We start from the raw sequence: 19,515 nt of genomic DNA on the forward strand, positions 1-19,515 counted from the left end.
AACAACTTTCTCTCGTGTGCGGAGAGTTTTCGTGAGGAATTCGCCTACAGAGGCAAGTTTCTCACGTCTGCAGATGGTTTTCGGGCTGAGCTAAATGCCTCGAGCGTGAGGACGTTAAGGTAATGGGATATCGTGCATACATGTATGATGTATGCCGTGAAATATGATGAGCCTAAAAATAGACGTGCAACAAGATATAACTCTGAAAAAAGCCAAAAGCCCTACACATAAATTATATCAAACATCTAGTAGCAGAATTAGCTTGGCGTTTAGAAAGTTTGTTCTTCGAAGCATCTTTCCTTCTTGAAGCCTTTTTTATAACAAACGCAGACAGTCATTAACACATTTTTTAATTTAAATTTATTTGTTGCTAAGCTTCACGCTCATAATCTTAACCATCATTCTAAATTGTCTAAAATCAAAGAGTGTAATAGGATTTATACAAATATAAAATGGTCAACTTTCGGACAACGACGTGTTTAGATACATACGACAGATGTGGATTTACAAGTAACATGAGAAAGTTTAAAATTAAAAAAAAATGTTAATAATCAAAATATTAGTCATTATTAAGCATTCGATGTTGTTGCTGGTTGAAGCTCTTCTACTAATAAGAAGTTAATTAAATGCACATAATTCTGGAAAAACATTACAACTTTTCAATAGTTTTTTCTTCTATATAACCTCTAAAGCTTCCTCAAGGTCTGTTCACACGAGCCAATTTTGTGGGATCCATGCAATTCACTTCTGATGGATGTTTTATAGTCTGTTAACTTGCAACGTATGTGGACAACAAATGAACTAAAGTCAATGCACTACTGGTTTATCAATAACCAACTACATTCCATGTACGTCAGAAGTAAATTGGATCAGACAGTTGGATCAATCGTATGAATGGGCCTTAAGAAAGTTTATCTCTGACAGTATCTGGGGAAGCTTGGTTCAATCAAATCATATTCGACCATCCTCGTTTCGAAGGTTTTTGACTTTCTCCGTTCACTTTTTAATTTTCCTTTGTTTTTAACTGACTAAGACTACGTTTAATTACACTACTCCGGATCGGCCTGAAAACGGTGCAAAAAAGTATGAAAACGGGGTTGCGTTTACACAGCACCGGAGCGGATTTGTTCGAAAACGTCACCTTTGCCGTAGCGAAACGACCACACTTTCTAAACGTGGTCGAACGAAAACGGAGCGCTACAAGGCGTTGTGTAAACACTACACCGTTAATATTTCGCTACACTTTAGATACCACCCCGCCACAATGCCTGGCGTGTTGTTGCCGTAATTCAATATAGCGAACAATTCTCTAACAATTTATCAACAAGCACCTTTCTCGCTATCGGCGGTATTATTTTCATTGTTTTTGCGACCTACGACTACAGATATAAACGTCAAGTAATGTTTCAGAAAGAAATGGCGCAATTTCCCGCGAACAACTTACGAATGTTGACAACGAAGAACGCTTGTGTGTAAACGCTAACGAAACTGTATCGGAATTCAAACGGAGCGGTGTAAACGCAGTCAAATTCTGCCGTTACTTTCTCGCTCCGGAGCTGTGTAAACGTAGTCTAAATAAATATAGGAATACACGAAAGTCTCTGCAGTTTATCTAATTGCCTTCAAACTTAACTCTAACTTCATACTTTAAAACTGAAAACAAGCATAAAAAAATGTCTGAAAAGTAGCCAAAAATAAACAATTTTTATTCTTAAAAATTTAATGGACGCGGAAAAACATGCAGGTTTTGCAACAATAATTTTCAAACAAACACAATTATTAAAATGAGTATACCGAAAGTGGTATAAATTGGCCACAATATGACCTGGGATTTACGATCTAGCCTCAAGATCTCCAGGATAAAATCAGAACTGCACAAACTTACAGTACTCTCCAGAAATCCTAACATAACCTAACACTGCGGTTGCAGTTCGGTTAGGTTGTGGTTCGGTCGCAGTTCGGTTGCGGTCGACAGATAGAAACCGCAGACGACCGCAAGGGAAAAAATACCTTCGTTGTGGCCGTTCGCTTCCGAACGAAATATTATGAACAGTGAGAACGACAACACAATAACCAAATCAAAAAAACCGTAAGAAATGTCTGTCATACCGAGAATGGGACCGAGGTTTAACCTCCATCTCACAGCGATTCGACCTCGGTGTGACCTCAGTTAAACCACGATCAGACCTAGGTTTTACCTTGGTTAACCGCGGTTTTTGATAGGTTATTTCTGGACAGCACTGTAGGTCCACTTTGGCTTTCATTTAATTAGCCTGTAATCAGTTACGCCAACATTCAAATGTAACTTAATATTGGCTAAAACCCCGTATAAACTTCGTTTTAATCAAATTTCCAATTATCTTGAAATAATCTTAGATATACAAGTAACAGTAATTTTATCTGTGACTAAGGCCCACATTACACGACACAGGATCAGCTGGTCACGACACTTTCGTTTGCCGTTAACAAGAAATGGTTGGTAGTAAAAGCTCATTGGTTTGATAGATTTGGTAGATTTTTTTGGACAAGACATAAATATTCACAGCCTTTTAGCAGCTAAAAAATTTGACTGTATTCAATAGCGACCCCGTATAGTGTAATTGGGCCTTACGCGTGATATTAACTATAGTAATGACATCAGATGAACTAAAATTAAGGTTTTTAATTGATGAGTATATTGCCCTTAATTATCCAATGCTAAGAAAAGTATTTGCTCAGGTAACGATCATTTTAATTTTTACGACATTGCTCAGAGTAAACCAAATTATATATGCAAGAGATCGCGGTAAACAGCCAACTCAAGAAGAAAAAGAAGTGCCAAGCAAGTTAAAACCTTAAACATCAGAATATTTCGTTATAGGTATGCAAAGATTCATGGTCCAGGTATGTTGCGCATACGCAGACTTATTTACGCGTGCACACATATAATTTTCCATCAAAAAATCGGAAAGAAATTGTTTTAATTATCGTTTTAACTTTTTAATATGACCAGTGACGTACCAGAACTATTAAGGAGCACACTTATATATTCATGTATGTTCACTGACCGCCTGAACAATCGATTTGTGTTACGACTATATATGTAGAACATAAATACACGAGTATCCCCCACCTGAACTAACGAGCTGGCAACGTCACATGTATGTGTATGGAAACCGTTTCTAGAATTAGCTGTATATTTGCACGCTTACCACAAGTAACTTCGTAGCAAATATTTGAATCAATCGACTCTTATGCTATAAAGACGATACAAGATTTAGTAAAAAATGGATTTTTTTCATTTCTTTTAACAAAATCGGCACAGTTCAAACATTTGACACATCTGATCGTTTATCCCTAATATTAGGACGTTTATTCAAATAAAGTTGTTGGATGTTATCCGTAAGTTTAATTGGCAATACTTATCTACCTGAACATTTTCTATCGAGAAATAATTATTTTAGTATTAATTAATGATTCATGATATTTCCTCATCTAAAAAAAATTCGCATTTTCCAGGATCATTACGCAAAGGAAGCGATAAATACTTTTTAAAGTTATGAACTCTAAAACGTTTGTTACCATATCTCCCGACGGATAGAAAAGAACAAGTCGATGGGAGGAAAAAATGAAAATATTCATTGGGAACACCAAAAGTTAAACTTACAGAGGATATGATTCTGCCTTCGGACACATTAACAAAATGCAACGCACCACTAGTGAAAAGACCTACAATTTCGGAATCCATGTAAAAAGCCTTCTGAAAAGATCCAAAAGGAAGAGTATACGCAATTCTTATACCATTTCTTCCAAACGTAATAGAACGTAAAACAAAATTCTCACAGGTAATGAATGGATTGTCGGATGACACTAATACTAAACTACGAGTCATATTAGTACCAGTTAAACAGAACCATTCAACTGATTCATTCAACTGTCCCGTTGAACGTACAAACCATCTGTTGCCACATTCTATTTCCCACAATTCATAAATTTTCCTCAAATTGCAATGTAACATAACGGCACACCTATCATAACTTATTGCGACAGAAGTGAACTTTTCACTATGGGCCTCGTCAAAATTCCAAGAAGGTATTTCTTGAAGACTGAGATTTTCACCACAAATTTTCAAAATAGAAATTCTTCCATTAGTGCTAATTACAAGAACACCTTTTGTAAACTTAACAACATGACTAAAATTTAAAAAAGATTCTTCAGTTTGATTTTCTAAGATATTTGAATTCAAAGGTTTATAAGGATATTTAACAACCACGCCTTCACAGACCAACCAAAGATACGACTCAGACCACCAACACGCCACTGCTCGTTGTTTCAGTGCAACAGTTTGCAATGTTTCCCCACTGTCGATACTTCTTATTGAAAGAATGCAATTTTCAAAACAGCACGCTACATACATGGTGTCTGGAGATAATGCACAGCAATCTATATGGGCGTTGTCGACAAAAGAAGCATCAGGAGATTCAAGTGATATAATAAATACTAGCCTTGGACGCAAATATAAAAGGAAGTTCGTCCCTTCTAATTTTGAAATGTGATCGAAAAAACATCGAAGAGGCAAACAATCAATCTGAAAGACGTCAACTATCTTTTGGTCTACAAAATCGTATATTATCAGAGTTACAACACCTTCGGAGGAGTAATCGGTAAATGCTACACAATTTTTCTCCTTCCATAAAAAGGTTTTTGAACATTTTTTATTAGAAAGGAGGACTATCTCACCAGATGGCAAGCAAACATGATCAAAGCTAATCACATCAGATGGTTCCTCAATACCCAATAAATCCGGTGGTAACACCTGAATGGAATCTTTACTAGACAAACACGGCGCAACAGAATTCTTTTCAATATACACTTCTTCTAAATTCTCAGAGCGCAAGACATTCATACATATTAAAGAGTTCGGGGCGTAATACCTTCAAAATGAGAATGTAGGAGCCACACAAACTAAACAAAAAAGAAGACATATGTTGAGAACACCTAATGTCAGCTTGTACTAATAGGGTTTTCCGCATTACATCCCACACTTGGATCAATGCGGACCCTAATGTAGCAAGTTTCGTTCCACAGGAAGAAAAAGAACAACTATCAATCTCGTCGGGGCCGTGTGCAATGAAGGGTACTTTCTTTTTTTCTTTAACAAGGACGCATGACCGAATGGAACCACACAAATAACAAATAAGAGGAATCAGGAGAAAAGACAAAGAAGTCGTGAAGATAATGCTGTATCTCATCTACTTGTATATTGAAAAGAGTCGCAAGGCTTGGTATTTTAAGCACTTGCACTGTCCGTGTCATAATATTAAAGAAAACAAACATCGTATTGTCCGGTGACAGAGAACTGATAATTGAATCAACTAACAAGGCACAGGAGACATGATTTAAATTATGATTCTCTTCGTTTGTCACACGTTCTATCCAAATCTCATTTATTGTATCCAAGATATTTCTAGCAACATTTTTAGGACAAAAATTATTTTGTGAAAAATCAAAGTGTCCGTTTGCAAGATCTTTCAAATAATCGTTACAATATGCTGGAGGGCCTTCTACCCCTCCTATATTTTCTAAGAAAGATGCATTGAATGATGGTAATAAATATCTTTGGAAAGAACACTACCATACGTGTCAAGGATTGGTTCAAATCAATCGGTGGGGTGGTGCGACCGTAAAATTTTAGTCTTAAATAGTTTACGCCAACATGCACCAACCAGTGAAATTCCTCCACCTTACCTGCTTTCATCAAATATTTCACACCATTTTCCAAGGCGTATCTATTCTCGGGTGAAATTTGAAATTCTAAAATAGACTTCAAAGATTCTATCTCACAGAATACTTTCTCACAAGCACACCAAAGACGTCTATTGCCGTCTTTAACATCTGCAACAAACGCATGTTCCTCATACCCATTCAACGTCATCCAATCCCATAATGACTTATGATAAAGAGTCAGGCAACCATCATAAACTGGAAGAATTTCTGACATAATGTCAATAATCGCCGTGCGTATTTCGAATTCTTTCCAGGGCAGACCCATGCATGTAAAAAGAATTTTCAGTGGGAGAGGCACGAATGCGGCGGCAATAACATTGATAAAACGTTTTAAGATACATGAAAAGGTATCTTGCTTTAAACGTTGGAGGCCTATTTTCAAACGTTTGAACTGTTTTTCGTAATATCCGGCAATACCATTGGGGATGAAATCACTTAAGTCGGGTTCAATTCCCAAGCCCTTTTCTCTTAATTCATGAACTAAGTGATAAGCGTACAAAAACGATCCCTCACACTTCGAAATAACTAACCTTAAACTATCACCATCAAGATTAGGTAAATCACGACGAATAAAAAGCTCAATATCTTGATTGTGATCTTTATCATCAGGACGGATTTCTAACGGCTGTAAATGTTGAAGAACCTTCCGTACTTGTAGCTCCGGTCTGCTGGAAATGAATATCTTAATCCAATCAGGCAGTTCACAAAATTTCTCGGATATCAACTCCAAAAATTCGCTCTTCATATCAGTTTTGCTCTCGTCCAAGGCATCAACAATGATCAACATTGGATCATTTCTGCGAAGAGAGTGTAGTGGATCGTTTAAAAGAACACGAAATGCGTCTGACAGCGAGTCCCGAGAATGTTCACGACGAAGGATTTCGGTTAGTTTATCACGGAATCCATCAACATTCTCACACATTTGGCTGGCAAGGGACTGCAGGATTCTGTGAGGATTGCTGTAATCAGAATTTCGAAAGTCACAGAAATGGTGAGCTCCGAGTTTGCCACGTTCTCCATACAGCTCAGAGATCTTTGCAGACAAAACACTTTTTCCAACGCCTGGACCTGCAGTTAGGATCATAACCCTGGTTTCTTTAGTGACAAACCAACTTGAGAGTTTATTAAACAACCATTTTCTAGTTCCTTCATGAAATTTTTTACAAAGGTCGTCAATCTTTCCAGTAAAGTCGAATTTAGCGAGTTTCTCGACAGTTGAGTGATGAACATTCTCATCTACTGTTTTTCTTAGCTTGACTACTTCACTTCTAACATCAATTAGTTCTGATTTTAAGTCATCGTCTTGTTGTTTCGAGTCGACAGATGAGGGATGAACATTCTCATCTACTGCTTTTCTTAGCTTGACTATTTCACTTTTCACATCACCTAATTCTGTTTTCAAGTCATCGTCTTGTTGTTTCCATTCTTTCAAGATTTCAATATAACTTTTTTCTTCAGGGCTGAGAGGATCCGCTTTTAACTCATCAATATCCTTTTGAGGAATTCCCAAGTTGACCAACGGTACCGAAATTTCTCGCCACAATTTTTCAAACGTTGTGTCGTCCAAACTTGCAGTTGGAATATGACCATACACTTCATTCCTGAACATTTTGACTCTCAAAATGTTTGCTGATATAGATGTATCGCTAACTGGAGGCATAACATTCCACCCAGTCGCTGGTGGAGACAATCCACAAATATTTCGAAGTAGGACAGTCAGTAAGGTGATATCGAAGTTGTTTGAATCTGGTGCACCAGATATTGGGAAGAGTAGATCCCATTGCGGGGCTTTAATTATATTGTATCGTATTCTCTGCAAGGTCGCTCTGTTGGCGTTCAATGCGGAGGCCAAGGAGGAAGGTGGATGCACCGAATGTAGAGCAAGTCTCAAAGCATCTCCTCCTTTATCTACCAACAGTTGACAAACCCGGGAATAATTAGCTTTGCTTTCTATTGGATCCATCAAATTGATCTTTAAATTGAAAATCCCTGAAATCGGAGAAGGAAATGATTGGGAGATTGTTCTGATAAAAACAAGACCCTTACTTTACTTTACTTTACTTTAAAGGCATAACGTATTGACAAAATTTACAAGTATGCTACCTTTCTTATACCAGCTACTCAGGGAAAAGGATGACCAAATTCCGTGAGTTAAAATGGAACACCACATCTTTGTTACATTATGTAATAAGGTTGATATTATTAATAATGGGGTTAATATTTAATAAGTTGTTAGAAGTGTTGTGATTATAAGTGGGTGTAAAGACAGAGACTCGAAGTGAAAAGGGTGTAATTTGTTGGACTGAGTATATGGAATAAATATATAAATATACGTTTATGTTACAAAGAGAATAAACTTGAAACATGGTGGCAGCGGTGATAATTTTTTAGTAGTGAGAAACAACTTTTGTTATGTCGAAAGAGGAAGTTGGCACAAGTGAAGCTACGCGAAATACGCAGCCGGCAGAACTGCAAACCAGTCAACAAAACACGGCATCGGTAGCCCCTATCACAACACTAGCTGGCATAAAACCACCGAGTAGTCTGAATATAAAGGACAATGTAATCGAAAACTGGAAGAGTTATAAACAAAGATGGGAAAATTATACCATTGTAGCTAATTTGGCGAGTCAACCGGAGACATTCAAAGTAGCATTGTTTTTACATTGTCTGAGCGGGGACGCTCTAAAGGTATACAATGGATTGTCGTTTGAGTCGGAGGAAGATAAGCAGAATCTAGCTAGGATTAATGAGAAATTAGAAGAGTACGCGATTGGTGAGGTTAATGAAACATACGAGAGGTATGTGTTTAATACCAGAAATCAGGGTTCGTCTGAGTCTTTTGAAGCGTACATTACAGAGCTACGCAAATTGAGGAAGTCATGTAACTTCTGTGACTGTCTCAAAGATTCTCTTTTGAGAGATAGAATCGTACTTGGAATTTAATTAACTAAAGGCGGTGTCAGACATGACAATTGAGAAAAAAAAAGCGCGCGAAATCAGCGGAAGTCAGATCGATCGAAGCAAGGGTGGGGTATGCAACAAAGCCCCGGATCAGGATCACGATGCTGTAAGTTCTGCGGAGGTGAACATGCGTTCCAGAAGGAGATGTGTCTGGCGTGGGGACAGCGATGTCGAAAATGCGGCGGTAGAAACCATTTTGCTCGAAAGTGTCCTAACCAAGCGCGAGGACAAGAACAACAGCAAGGAGGATTCGTAAAGCAGTTAGGCGAGGCATCTGAAGAATCAGACTCGAGTGATGTCGATTTCGTTGCGGGTATCACAACCAATGTTAATGCCATTGAGGTCGGGAATTCAGGATACTCCAAAGAAATATATGCAATGATGGAAATTCAAAACAAGACCATTCGTCTACAAATTGACAGTGGCGCATCCATCAACGTCATTGCGCAAGATCTTATTGAGGAGGGCCCTTTAAAACCGACTAAAACCAAGTCAGAAGTAGCAGCCTGGGGAACAGCGAGATTAATTATCCGAAATTTCCGAAACAAGAAAATTTGGCCGTCCAGTTCGCGTGTACAGTGTCCACAACCCCCTAAAGTTAATCCTGAAGAAATCGCTGTCGCAAGCACCAAGAAGGCTACAAGGCATGATGATGCGATTTCAGAAATATAACGTCGAAGTAAACTATGAGCGAGGAAAGAATATGCTGATAGCAGATCTCTTGTCAAGGGCGCATCTACCATGTTCCCAGGATCCCGACCACAAGGAGTTCAGACAGGTTAACTCAGCGCATCTGCTCCCCTTATCAAAGTTACAGTTAGACCAAATCAGAGTAGAGACCCGACGTGATGAAACCCAACAAATTTTAAAGGCGGTCATTTGCCAAGGATGGCCCAACGAGAGAAAGGACCTCCCGGCGCAGGTTCGAGCGTATTTTGACATCAGGGATGAACTGACGGTCGAGAACGAGTTAATCTTTAGAGAGGAACGGGTAGTCATCCCAATTGCGCTGCGGCAGAGTGTAAAGCAGAAGGTTCACACATCACATATGGGGACGGATTCATGTTTACGTCGAGCACGAGTCTGTGTTTTTTGGCCGGGTATGTCGGCCGAAATTCGTCAGCTTGTGGAGGCATGTGCGACTTGTCAGAAGCCAAAGGACACGCTGGAACCTCACGACGTTCCCAGTCGCCCGTGGGAGAAGATAGCAAGGAACTGTTCACATTCAAGAACAAGGAGTTTCTGATAACAGTGGATTATTATAGCAACTTTTGGGAAATCGACGAACTGTCAACCGCGACCGCAGTAATCTCTAAGGTGAAATGCCACTTCGCCAGATATGGGTGTCCAGACACAGTAATCAGCGACAATGGACCCCAGTTCTCGAGTGAAATGTTCGCTACACAGTGTCGCGCAACTTCGCCTCTCTGCAAGTTACGCTGCTGCTGGCACCAGATTCAACGAATACCACAACTCGGGAACTGTATTTTTAACTTTTATTAACACTCTATGTACAGGCATATTTTGTATACACTTAGTGCACGTCGATGACACAATATACTCTTAAGACAACACGCTTAAGAAGGACACACTTGCTCTGACGTTACGGTGACAACACACACAATACAACTCTCCTAACAACACTAACTTAAAGTTTACAATTCTACTTATATCTATACTAAAGCTATAGGGGATGTTATTCCATTTTCACATCAACTTCCTTTGCGCAATTTATGCACGTCCCAGGAAGTTTTTCCCGCAACGTGCGGTTAACTCTCTAACCGCACTGCCCCCATTCTTCCATCTGTTTTCCATCCATATATATATATATATATATATATATATATATATATATATATATATATATATATATATATATATATATATATATATATATATATATATATATATATATATATATATATAAACGGATGGAAGAATGGGGGCAGTGCAGCAGTGTATATATATATATATACAGTAGGAGGCAAAAGTTTGAGTCCAGTCGTTGTAGAATTCCAGTATTAAATCCTGGCAGCGTATTGGAGTTAAGACATGCGTGCTAGTGTTTCAGTACTGTAAACTATATTAATTGCACACTGTTTTGGTCCTAATGATCTAAATTATAACAAAATAAAGTTCTCATTCCTTTACACTGCCCAAGATGGGTAGGAAAAAGGGCAAAGTGATGGTGCACAAGGAGAAATAGTTCCATTAAGTATTGAAGGATTCTTTCCTCGTAAGATCGCAGAAGAAGTGAGAATTTAAAAAGGTGGTATGCAACTAACCTTGGAGAGGTTCGAAGAAACTAAATCCTACTCAAGCAAACTTTTAGCTGCTTTGGTCATGCTCGGTTTGGCAATATTGGAAGATATAATAGGATCCTAATTAAAGAAAAGTATCATCCAATTCTTCAAGGACATGGAATTTCATCTGGTACAAAGATGATCGCACGTCTAACTACATGATAATCACCCTAAGCACATGCACATCTTCTATGTGCCAGAAATCGTTTAGAAGCAAACTCATTCTGGTGATCTCGTTGTCATGGCTTTCCACCTCATATTCCAGATCTAAAACCTATGGAGCACTTGTAGAACCGTTTTAACCGGAAGAGGGCGAGGCACAGACCCGCCAGCCAGGCTGACTTGAGGCAAGTGGTCAACGAATGCTGGCAAGGTATTGAACGTGTGACATTAAAAAACCTATGGAATCTATGCGAGCAAGAATAAAGGTCATTTCAAGAGCAAAAAAGAGGGAACTAAGCAATGACATGTAAATGCATGTTTGCACATTAAAATACGTAAAAATGAATATCATAACATCTCATAGTTGTTGTACAGCATGTATTTTTCTGTTTACTTGTTTACTTTTTTCTAGTTCACTTATCGGTAAGGTTTTCTGTAGAATATTAATATATGCTGCTGAAACAAAGAAATACAGTCACTGGACTCAAACTTTTGCCTCCTACTGTATATATATATATATATATATATATATATATATATATATATATATATATATATATATATATATATATATATATACAGTACTGATCATAATTATTTAAACACCTTCAATTTTTTCATTTCTCAGTACACCAATAGCCTAACAGTCCCCGAGCCTGAAACATGTTAAAATATGTATATCATGAAATTTACAATCCCTATGGTATTCAGTCATTCGTGTTAAATAGTTCAGGTTTAGATAATTGAGCACATGCACCAGACTTGACTTTAGACTAGCCCTGCTTTTGTGAAGACGCATGGCTAAGTGTAAAGAACTTACTATAGAGCAAAGAGCAAGGATAAAAGCACTTTATGATGCAGGTTGGTCATACAGAAAGATTGCTGGCGACTTAAAATGTTCTTTGGGCACCATTAACTACACCTAATTTGAACAAAATCAAAGCCACGAAATCGTGTGCAAATCGCCCTAGAACTGGACGCAAAAGAAAGGTATCAAAAAAGGATGTTCATGCACTTAAGCTGCTTAGTCTCAAAGGTCGTACAAAGACTTCCAAACAACTCTGTGATGAGATCAATCAAGCATTAGCCCAAGAGACCACCATTGCTGCATCAACAATACGGCGATACTTACGTGAAAAATGACTATTTGGCAGGGTAGCCGTTAAGAAGCCATTGCTTAGACCACAGAACCGAATAAAACGCCTAAGATTTGCAAAACAACATAAAGATTGGACCAAAGATGACCGGAATAAGGTATTATGGACAGACGAATCAAAGTTTGAATTTTTCGGCACTAATCGAAGGGTTTATGTGCGGAGACGAAAAGGTGAACGGTTCATAAACGACTGCATTTCCTCCACAGTCAAGCATGGAGGTGGGAATATTATGGTTTGGGGTTCTATGTCTGGAACAGGATTAGGCAGTTTGGTTAAAATAGATGGTATAATGGACAAAAAGGTGTACCATAATATTCTCGTGAAGCATGCAGCACCGTCAGGTTTTCGGCTAATTGGTAATAATTTTGTTTTTCAAGAAGACAACGATCCTAAACATTCGTCAAAATACTGCCGAAACTATTTAAGAAGAATAGAGGCTGCAGGTGTTTTAACAATCATGAATTGGCCAGCACAAAGCCCAGACCTGAATCCTATTGAGCAAATTTGGAAACTAGTCGACCGTAAACTTGACAAATCGCGTGTAAAAACAAAAGAAACGCTTTGGTTAGAACTTAAACGATGTTCGAAAAGCATTCCTGTTGAGGTTATTAAAAAATACATTAACACTATGCCAGAACGTTGCAGAGCAGTCATAAAAGCAAAAGGTGGCCACACCAAATATTAAATTAAGGGTGTTAAGTAGTATTTTAAAGAGTTAAGCAATTTTGTACCGATAAATAAGTCTTTCAATGTCCTTGCGTTTCAAAACTTTGAAATAAATTACTCGATCATTTATGTTTCAGTTCACTTATGAAGAGATGTTAGTACTTCATGTCTTCAAATAATTATGATCAGTACTGTATATATATATATATATATATATATATATATATATATATATATATATATATATATATATATATATATATATATATATATATATATATATATATATATACAATCTTCATAAGCATGCGGTCATATATTCGAAGGAAAAGGCGGTAAGGTGGCTCCCAATACGTGTAATTAGTACAGTTTGTGACGCGATCTTTAAAGATCAGATGCGCGTTGGTAGAAGTTTTTAATTCGAAGTCTATATTCGTCATATATATAAGTCTATATATATGATCGTCTTATGCCGCACTGATTCCATTTCAAGGCTATTGTTTTTAGGGTAAGTGGATATAAATATATGAATATTGTCACACAATTTCAGTGACTGATCTACTCCCCCAATGCAATTATCGTTTCAAGTTGCGCAACTGCATGGTTTTTATGGCTAAATACTGGCAGAAAAAGACATGTTCTTCTAATATAATGGCATTAAACAGTGCTTATGTTGCTAAACACCTCCCTACGCCTCATCTGGAACTCCTCAGCCCTTTCACCCCGCAACAAACTCTAAATCTTTAACACAAACGTGAAGTCAGTGCTGCTGTATGGTTCAGAAACATGGAGGAAAAAAAAGACCTGCGCCCACAAACTACAACTTTCATCAACAGATGTCTCAAAACCATTCTCAATGTTTGCTGGCCAGATGTCACCTCCAACAGAGAACTATGGGAGAGAACGGGACAAACCCCATCGACGTTGACATCAAGAAGAGAAAATGGGGGTGGATATGTGAAACCCTACGAAAAACCAGATTCCAACAGCAGACCTGGCGAAGCATAGACGCAGAAGTAAAGGCCGCTGGGATGACGTGGGCTCAGCCAGGGCGCTGTTTCGGGAGGGGAAACGCCAATATAGTCGCGCGAATTACGTGTGATGCATTAAAGGCCTATAGCACGAGCGCGTGTATATTATTCAAATAAAGCGAATTCATATTCCGCTGCCTGCAATATGTCGGCATCTTTTTCAGTCCAAAAGCCAACAAAGTCGTGAAAACTTTTTTTAAACAAAGAAAGGAACAAAATATAAACGAAATTGATCAGCGCTTCCTTTAAAAATTGAGTTTTCTGATCAGAGTCCGAAAGAAACGGGAACTACATAATCATAGTACACACATGCATTTGTTTATACTATTAAATTGCTCGACTGAAAGTTCTGCTACTTTAAGTGTAATAACTCTTCAATTTTTTGTGACGGAACGTCAAAATTATTCAGTTAAAACGCTTATTTTCTGTATCGTCCTATCATGTTTAAAAATAAGAATACGAAAATGTTCGCGGGGTACGCACATCGCACATAGATCAGGGGTAGTACAGCCGTTTCCCCGCCCGTGTTTTACAGCGCCTTGGCTCAGCTGAAAAGGAAGTCTTAACCACTTAAACAATGTTGCTAAACAGCTTCCTAGCTTTTAAGCAATGTGTTCTTGTTCTGTTAGCATAAATGCTCAACAAAATATAATTTGAACACAAAAGATTTGAAGCTTTCACACACGGTAAAAACGAATCATCTGAATTATTAACCTTGGGCCGGTTGTATGAAAGCTGGATAGCACTGTCCACTGGATTTTTAAACCGTTCTAAAATTGGTCGAAAAGTGATAAAATTCCTCGATTTAGGAACACTAAGATTTAATCGAAGTAAACAATGGCTGATTTTAAAGCGATTGAATAAAACACTATCCGGTGGATAGCGCCATCCGGCTTTCATACAAACGGCCCCTTGTGTATAATTTAAGCCCCAAAATGGCCATTTCACAGCTGTCAGATGTGCATGATATGAGCTTTTGAAAGATTGCGGAAGGCGTATTTCGAAATTTAACTGATTCTCTATGATAGTGATACAAAAATGCACAATTCTGAACCAGTGATTAAATTTTCTTGTTAAAACTTCATAAACACCAATTTCTGCAGTGTTTGTTTATCATATTGTACCTTTGTGAGTTCCTGAAAACCAGGGCGTGGTAAACGAATTAAGGGATGGCATGTGATATTCACCAACTTTTAGAAATAATAAAAATATCCAAAAAGATGCAAACGTATGCAAAAGGGAACATAATTATAGATATATTCAAAGATTATCCACTATGTGTTAACTATTTGGCTATTTTACTCAAGTTTTCATCTCTGCTTTTCTGATGAATAACAATTTAAGCATTTTGATCAACTTTAAACATTGCCCCTCACCAAACACTGACTAATTTTGCTATATTATAATGATGTATTGCTTAAAAGATTATCGCAGCGAGTAATTTCAAAAGATAGCTGACATTGATTGTCCTATCTATATTCTGAGTATATTCAGATTTTGGAAACATGCTATAAGAACCGACATATTATTACGAACACTTACGATGTTGCTACATACATGTACAGACAACTGGTTGTTGACTTTTTCAAGAGCTGGACTGAAAGCAAGACATTTACAGGGCAACAGTGTGTGAATTATGTAACTAGCAAGATATTGTCATTTAGCTTGACCAGAAACAGTTCTTTGTCTTGACGATGCAGTGATATCCAAATGAAAATAGTTCCTGTCCGTCAACTTTACATGTTACAAAACCTCAAAATTTATATATTGGTCATCTACTTTTTCTAAACTTCCTCCAAACCTCAGCACTTCCCCCAATACAAATTTTCAGCCCTTAGTGGTTAGTGATCTCCCGTTTTTGGGATTATACACTAGTGCTCACTTTTCCACTTCATAAAATGAGAATTTGATATAATAAAGATATTTATATATGCACATCTGCTGATATAGTTATTAAATGAATGAACAGAAACTGGAGATACAAAATATGTAATAAACCACAATCCCTTACCTTCCCATTCAATAGCAGAGCAAAGACATCATTCAATTTGGAATATAGTTAACACAGTAAAAATGAATCCAGAATCTTAAGGAAAAAATCAGAGAAAAATCATAAAAAAATGAAAATATCACATTATTTACTACAAGCGAGAGATCATGCATGCTTGCATGGAATCCATTTTGGGATTTAAAAATTGTGTGAGATATGTATGAATGAAATATGGTTTCAACCAAAGCTGTAGGCAGTGGGTGTGGGCAGTTCACTTTCAAAAAATTACTTCCTCTTAAATCTAACTTTGATTGCAGTTACTGTTACCCTGCAGTAACACTTTGGTAACCATGGGGATAATGGAAATCCTTAAAAGTTGGCTTCTGCAACTTCAGGAATTATCATTAGATTTTAGCCTCAGAAAATATTTTACACAGCCTTAACTTCTGGTATTACAAATGAACCTTATACCTTAATTACTATTGATATGAATTGATATGAATTTTATTGAAATGAAACCACAGATTTCTTTTTATCAACAACGGTTAAGATAGTCATCAAAAATCCAAACAAGGAATCTAGGTATGCAAATAACACACTTATTGATCTTGCTTAATTTCACCTGACTTAAGTGCTACTATATTACATTTTTACACTAGATAAATTTACGCTTTGTAAACCTAGTTTCCAGTCAACTAAACTGCGGAAATACAGGGTGAATATAAAAATGCAGCCTTAATAATTCCCAGGGGCCTTATATGTGAACATATATGAATACTAACAAAATGCAATTAACTGTACTTTTGAGAGATGTGAATTTGGCAACTACAAAACTTTTATGTTTATTATACTCCATGTTCATTTCTTACACTTACGTTGTGAATACTTGATGCTAGTCTCATAAAAGTGGGATTGCATTGCAAATTGCAAAAAAAATTGCACAATGTAACATGGCCCTAACCTTGCAGTTACTTTATACACCATATATAGTGGAAGAAAACAGATTGAGTATTTATGAAATATTTATGGTGGGTTGCCTTTTTTTATACACCTGGTACAAGCTGTAAAAAAGTACCGCTAAATATTGCAATTGAAACGAAGCTGTTGTTGGAGTTTGAATGCATGATTACCGCACTGAGGCATTCAAATTAAGCCTCTCCTTTTCAATTTTACGCACCATGGATTTAGCATAATAATAGGGCATTGAAATTATAACAAAAGCTTGACTTCAAAACCTTTTTATACAACCTTTAGATTTGTAAACCTTCTTTCCATTTATTATCCTCCTAAATATTATGCCAGCCGAAATATTTAAATGTGTAAACAATAAAAATGCTCAAACGATCATCCGGCATTATAATGCGCTGTTCACATAAATTGTTCTTAATTAAAAATATGAATAATTCTTCACGGGAGAGGTTTAAACAGCATATTATGAAAAACTTGTCTTATTCCCGAATGAAAAATTAAAGGCAGATGAAACAGCTCAAAGTTGAAATATAAACTCTACAATAGCACCACAGATATTTTCCTACGTTGCACAATTCTGGGGCCGGATGTTCGGAAAGGCGTTAATAGCTTAAACGGTGGATAAGTTCAAAATGGAAAACAAAATTATCTATTTATTACACAACTGACCAGAAATATTTCGATGTAAATAGTTTAATTTTCAATGGAAGTATATATTTAATGCATAAAATGTCGTTTCAGTCATTCACAAAATGTATGAGAGTATTTTTAAACTTTTGCTTACCCACTGTTTAGCTAAACGCCTTTCGAGCAACCTGCCCCTGATGCCCAATAAAGGCACCTACACCGACAAATACCTTGATATTTAAATACAATTTGAACACAGTAATACCTTTGTTTATTCCTGAATGTTACACTTCGGAGATCAGAATGAAAATAAGAAATTTTTGTTGAAGAACAGCGTGTACATAACCAAGGAATATAGCTGCTGTATCGTCGTTACTCATTTGTTAATATTGCGTGCTGATGAGCTTGATCCCCGGTCGGCAAGGAGGGATGGGCAAGGGAACTATTTCCGGCAATGGTAAAAAAATAAGTACGTTGTGCGTTCATGTTTGTAGCTCCTGACTGAAGACAGCACCACAACAAAACTTGCAATTTCTAACAACTAAGAAGTTAATATTTATTCTTCCAAATTTTAAACCCTGAGTCCTTAGCGAAATTTTTAAGCGAAATTTTGAGTTGCGAGAAATTATGGGGAATTAATTTATTCAATGGGTTGAAGTTGTGGAATCGATTGGGCGCGTCGTTGAATTCTTGTACTAGCTACTAGGTCTGGTAGCAGGCATGCTGAAACACAAAACTGAAGAACGAGGCCATTGGTTGTGCAGCACTAGATCAAGCTATTTGTTAAACGCTGCGTTAATGTTGAAGAGGTAACTGCGATATCGTGCATGTATGCCCTTGAAATATGATGAGCCTAAAAAATAGACATTCAACAAGATATAACTATAAACGAAGCCAAAAACCTTACATATAAATTGTATCAGACATTTCTAGTAGCAGAATTATTTTAGCGTACAGCCGCGAAGGTTTGTTCTTCGAAGCATCTTTCCTTCTTGATCGTAAAGCCTTTTTATAACAAACGCAAAGACAATCATCAACGCATTTTTTTATTTTAATTCATTTTTTGCTAAACTACACGCTCATAATCTTAACCATAGTTCTAAATTCTTTAAAATCAAAGAGTGTAATAACATTTATACAATCATAAAAAGATTGACTTTCGGACAACGACGTGTTTACATACATACGACAGTCGACAGATGTGGATTTACAATTAGCTAATAAGAAAAAGTTAAAAGTTAAAAAAAAACATTAATTACCAAAATATTAGTCATTATTAAGTATTCGATATTGTTGCTCGTTGAAGCTCTTCTACTAATAAGAAAAGATTACCATTTAATTAAATGGACATAATTCTGGTAAACATTATAACTTTTTAATTGTTTCTTCTTCTATATACCCTCTAAAGCTTCCTCAAGGTCTGTTCACACGATCCAATTTTGTCGCATCCAATTCACTTCTGATGGATGTTTTATAGTCTGTTAACTTGCAAGTATGTGAACAACAAATGAACTAAAGTCAATGTACCACTGCTTTATCAATAACCAACTACATTCCATACGTCAGAAGTGAATTGGATCCGACAGTTGGATCGTGTAAATGGCCCTTAAGAAAGTTTATCTCTGACAGTATCTGGGGAAGCTTGGTTCAACCAAATCATATTCGACCATCCTCGTTTCGAAGGTTTTTCTCTTTCTCCGTTCACTTGGTATTTTTACTTTCTTTTTAACTGATTAAATGAATATAGGAATTCCAGAAAGTCTCTGCAGTTTATCTAATCGCCTTCAAACTTATCTCTAACTTCATTTTTGATCGCGTCGCGTAGCGACAGCGATCTATAGTTTCGGCTTGGTTTTTTTTTTTTTTTTTTTCTCTCGGGT

At 37.0% G+C, this 19,515-nt stretch overlaps 1 protein-coding gene across 1 annotated transcript; it reads right to left on the reverse strand.

The window, feature by feature from the left end:
- Nucleotides 1–5,498: 5,498 nt before the first annotated feature.
- On the reverse strand, nucleotides 5,499–18,023 carry LOC114540239. The gene is made up of 3 exons (XM_028560514.1): nucleotides 17,901–18,023; nucleotides 16,061–16,135; nucleotides 5,499–7,755 (listed from the first exon to the last, which is right to left on the reverse strand). The coding sequence occupies exon 3, from the start codon at nucleotides 7,727–7,729 to the stop codon at nucleotides 5,522–5,524; it is 2,208 nt and encodes a 735-aa protein (XP_028416315.1). The 5' UTR covers nucleotides 7,730–7,755; nucleotides 16,061–16,135; nucleotides 17,901–18,023; the 3' UTR covers nucleotides 5,499–5,521.
- Between the last annotated feature and the right edge of the window lie 1,492 nt (nucleotides 18,024–19,515).

This window comes from Dendronephthya gigantea, unplaced genomic scaffold (assembly GCF_004324835.1).
Source record: "Dendronephthya gigantea isolate DGI-Jeju-01 unplaced genomic scaffold, DenGig_1.0 000226F, whole genome shotgun sequence".
In the NCBI taxonomy this organism is placed as follows: Eukaryota; Metazoa; Cnidaria; class Anthozoa; order Malacalcyonacea; family Nephtheidae; genus Dendronephthya; species Dendronephthya gigantea.

Bases quoted from the DNA above. Each gene is read 5' to 3' on its own strand.
- LOC114540239 (XM_028560514.1), bottom strand. From the start codon at position 7,729: ATGGATCCAATAGAAAGCAAAGCTAATTATTCCCGGGTTTGTCAACTG.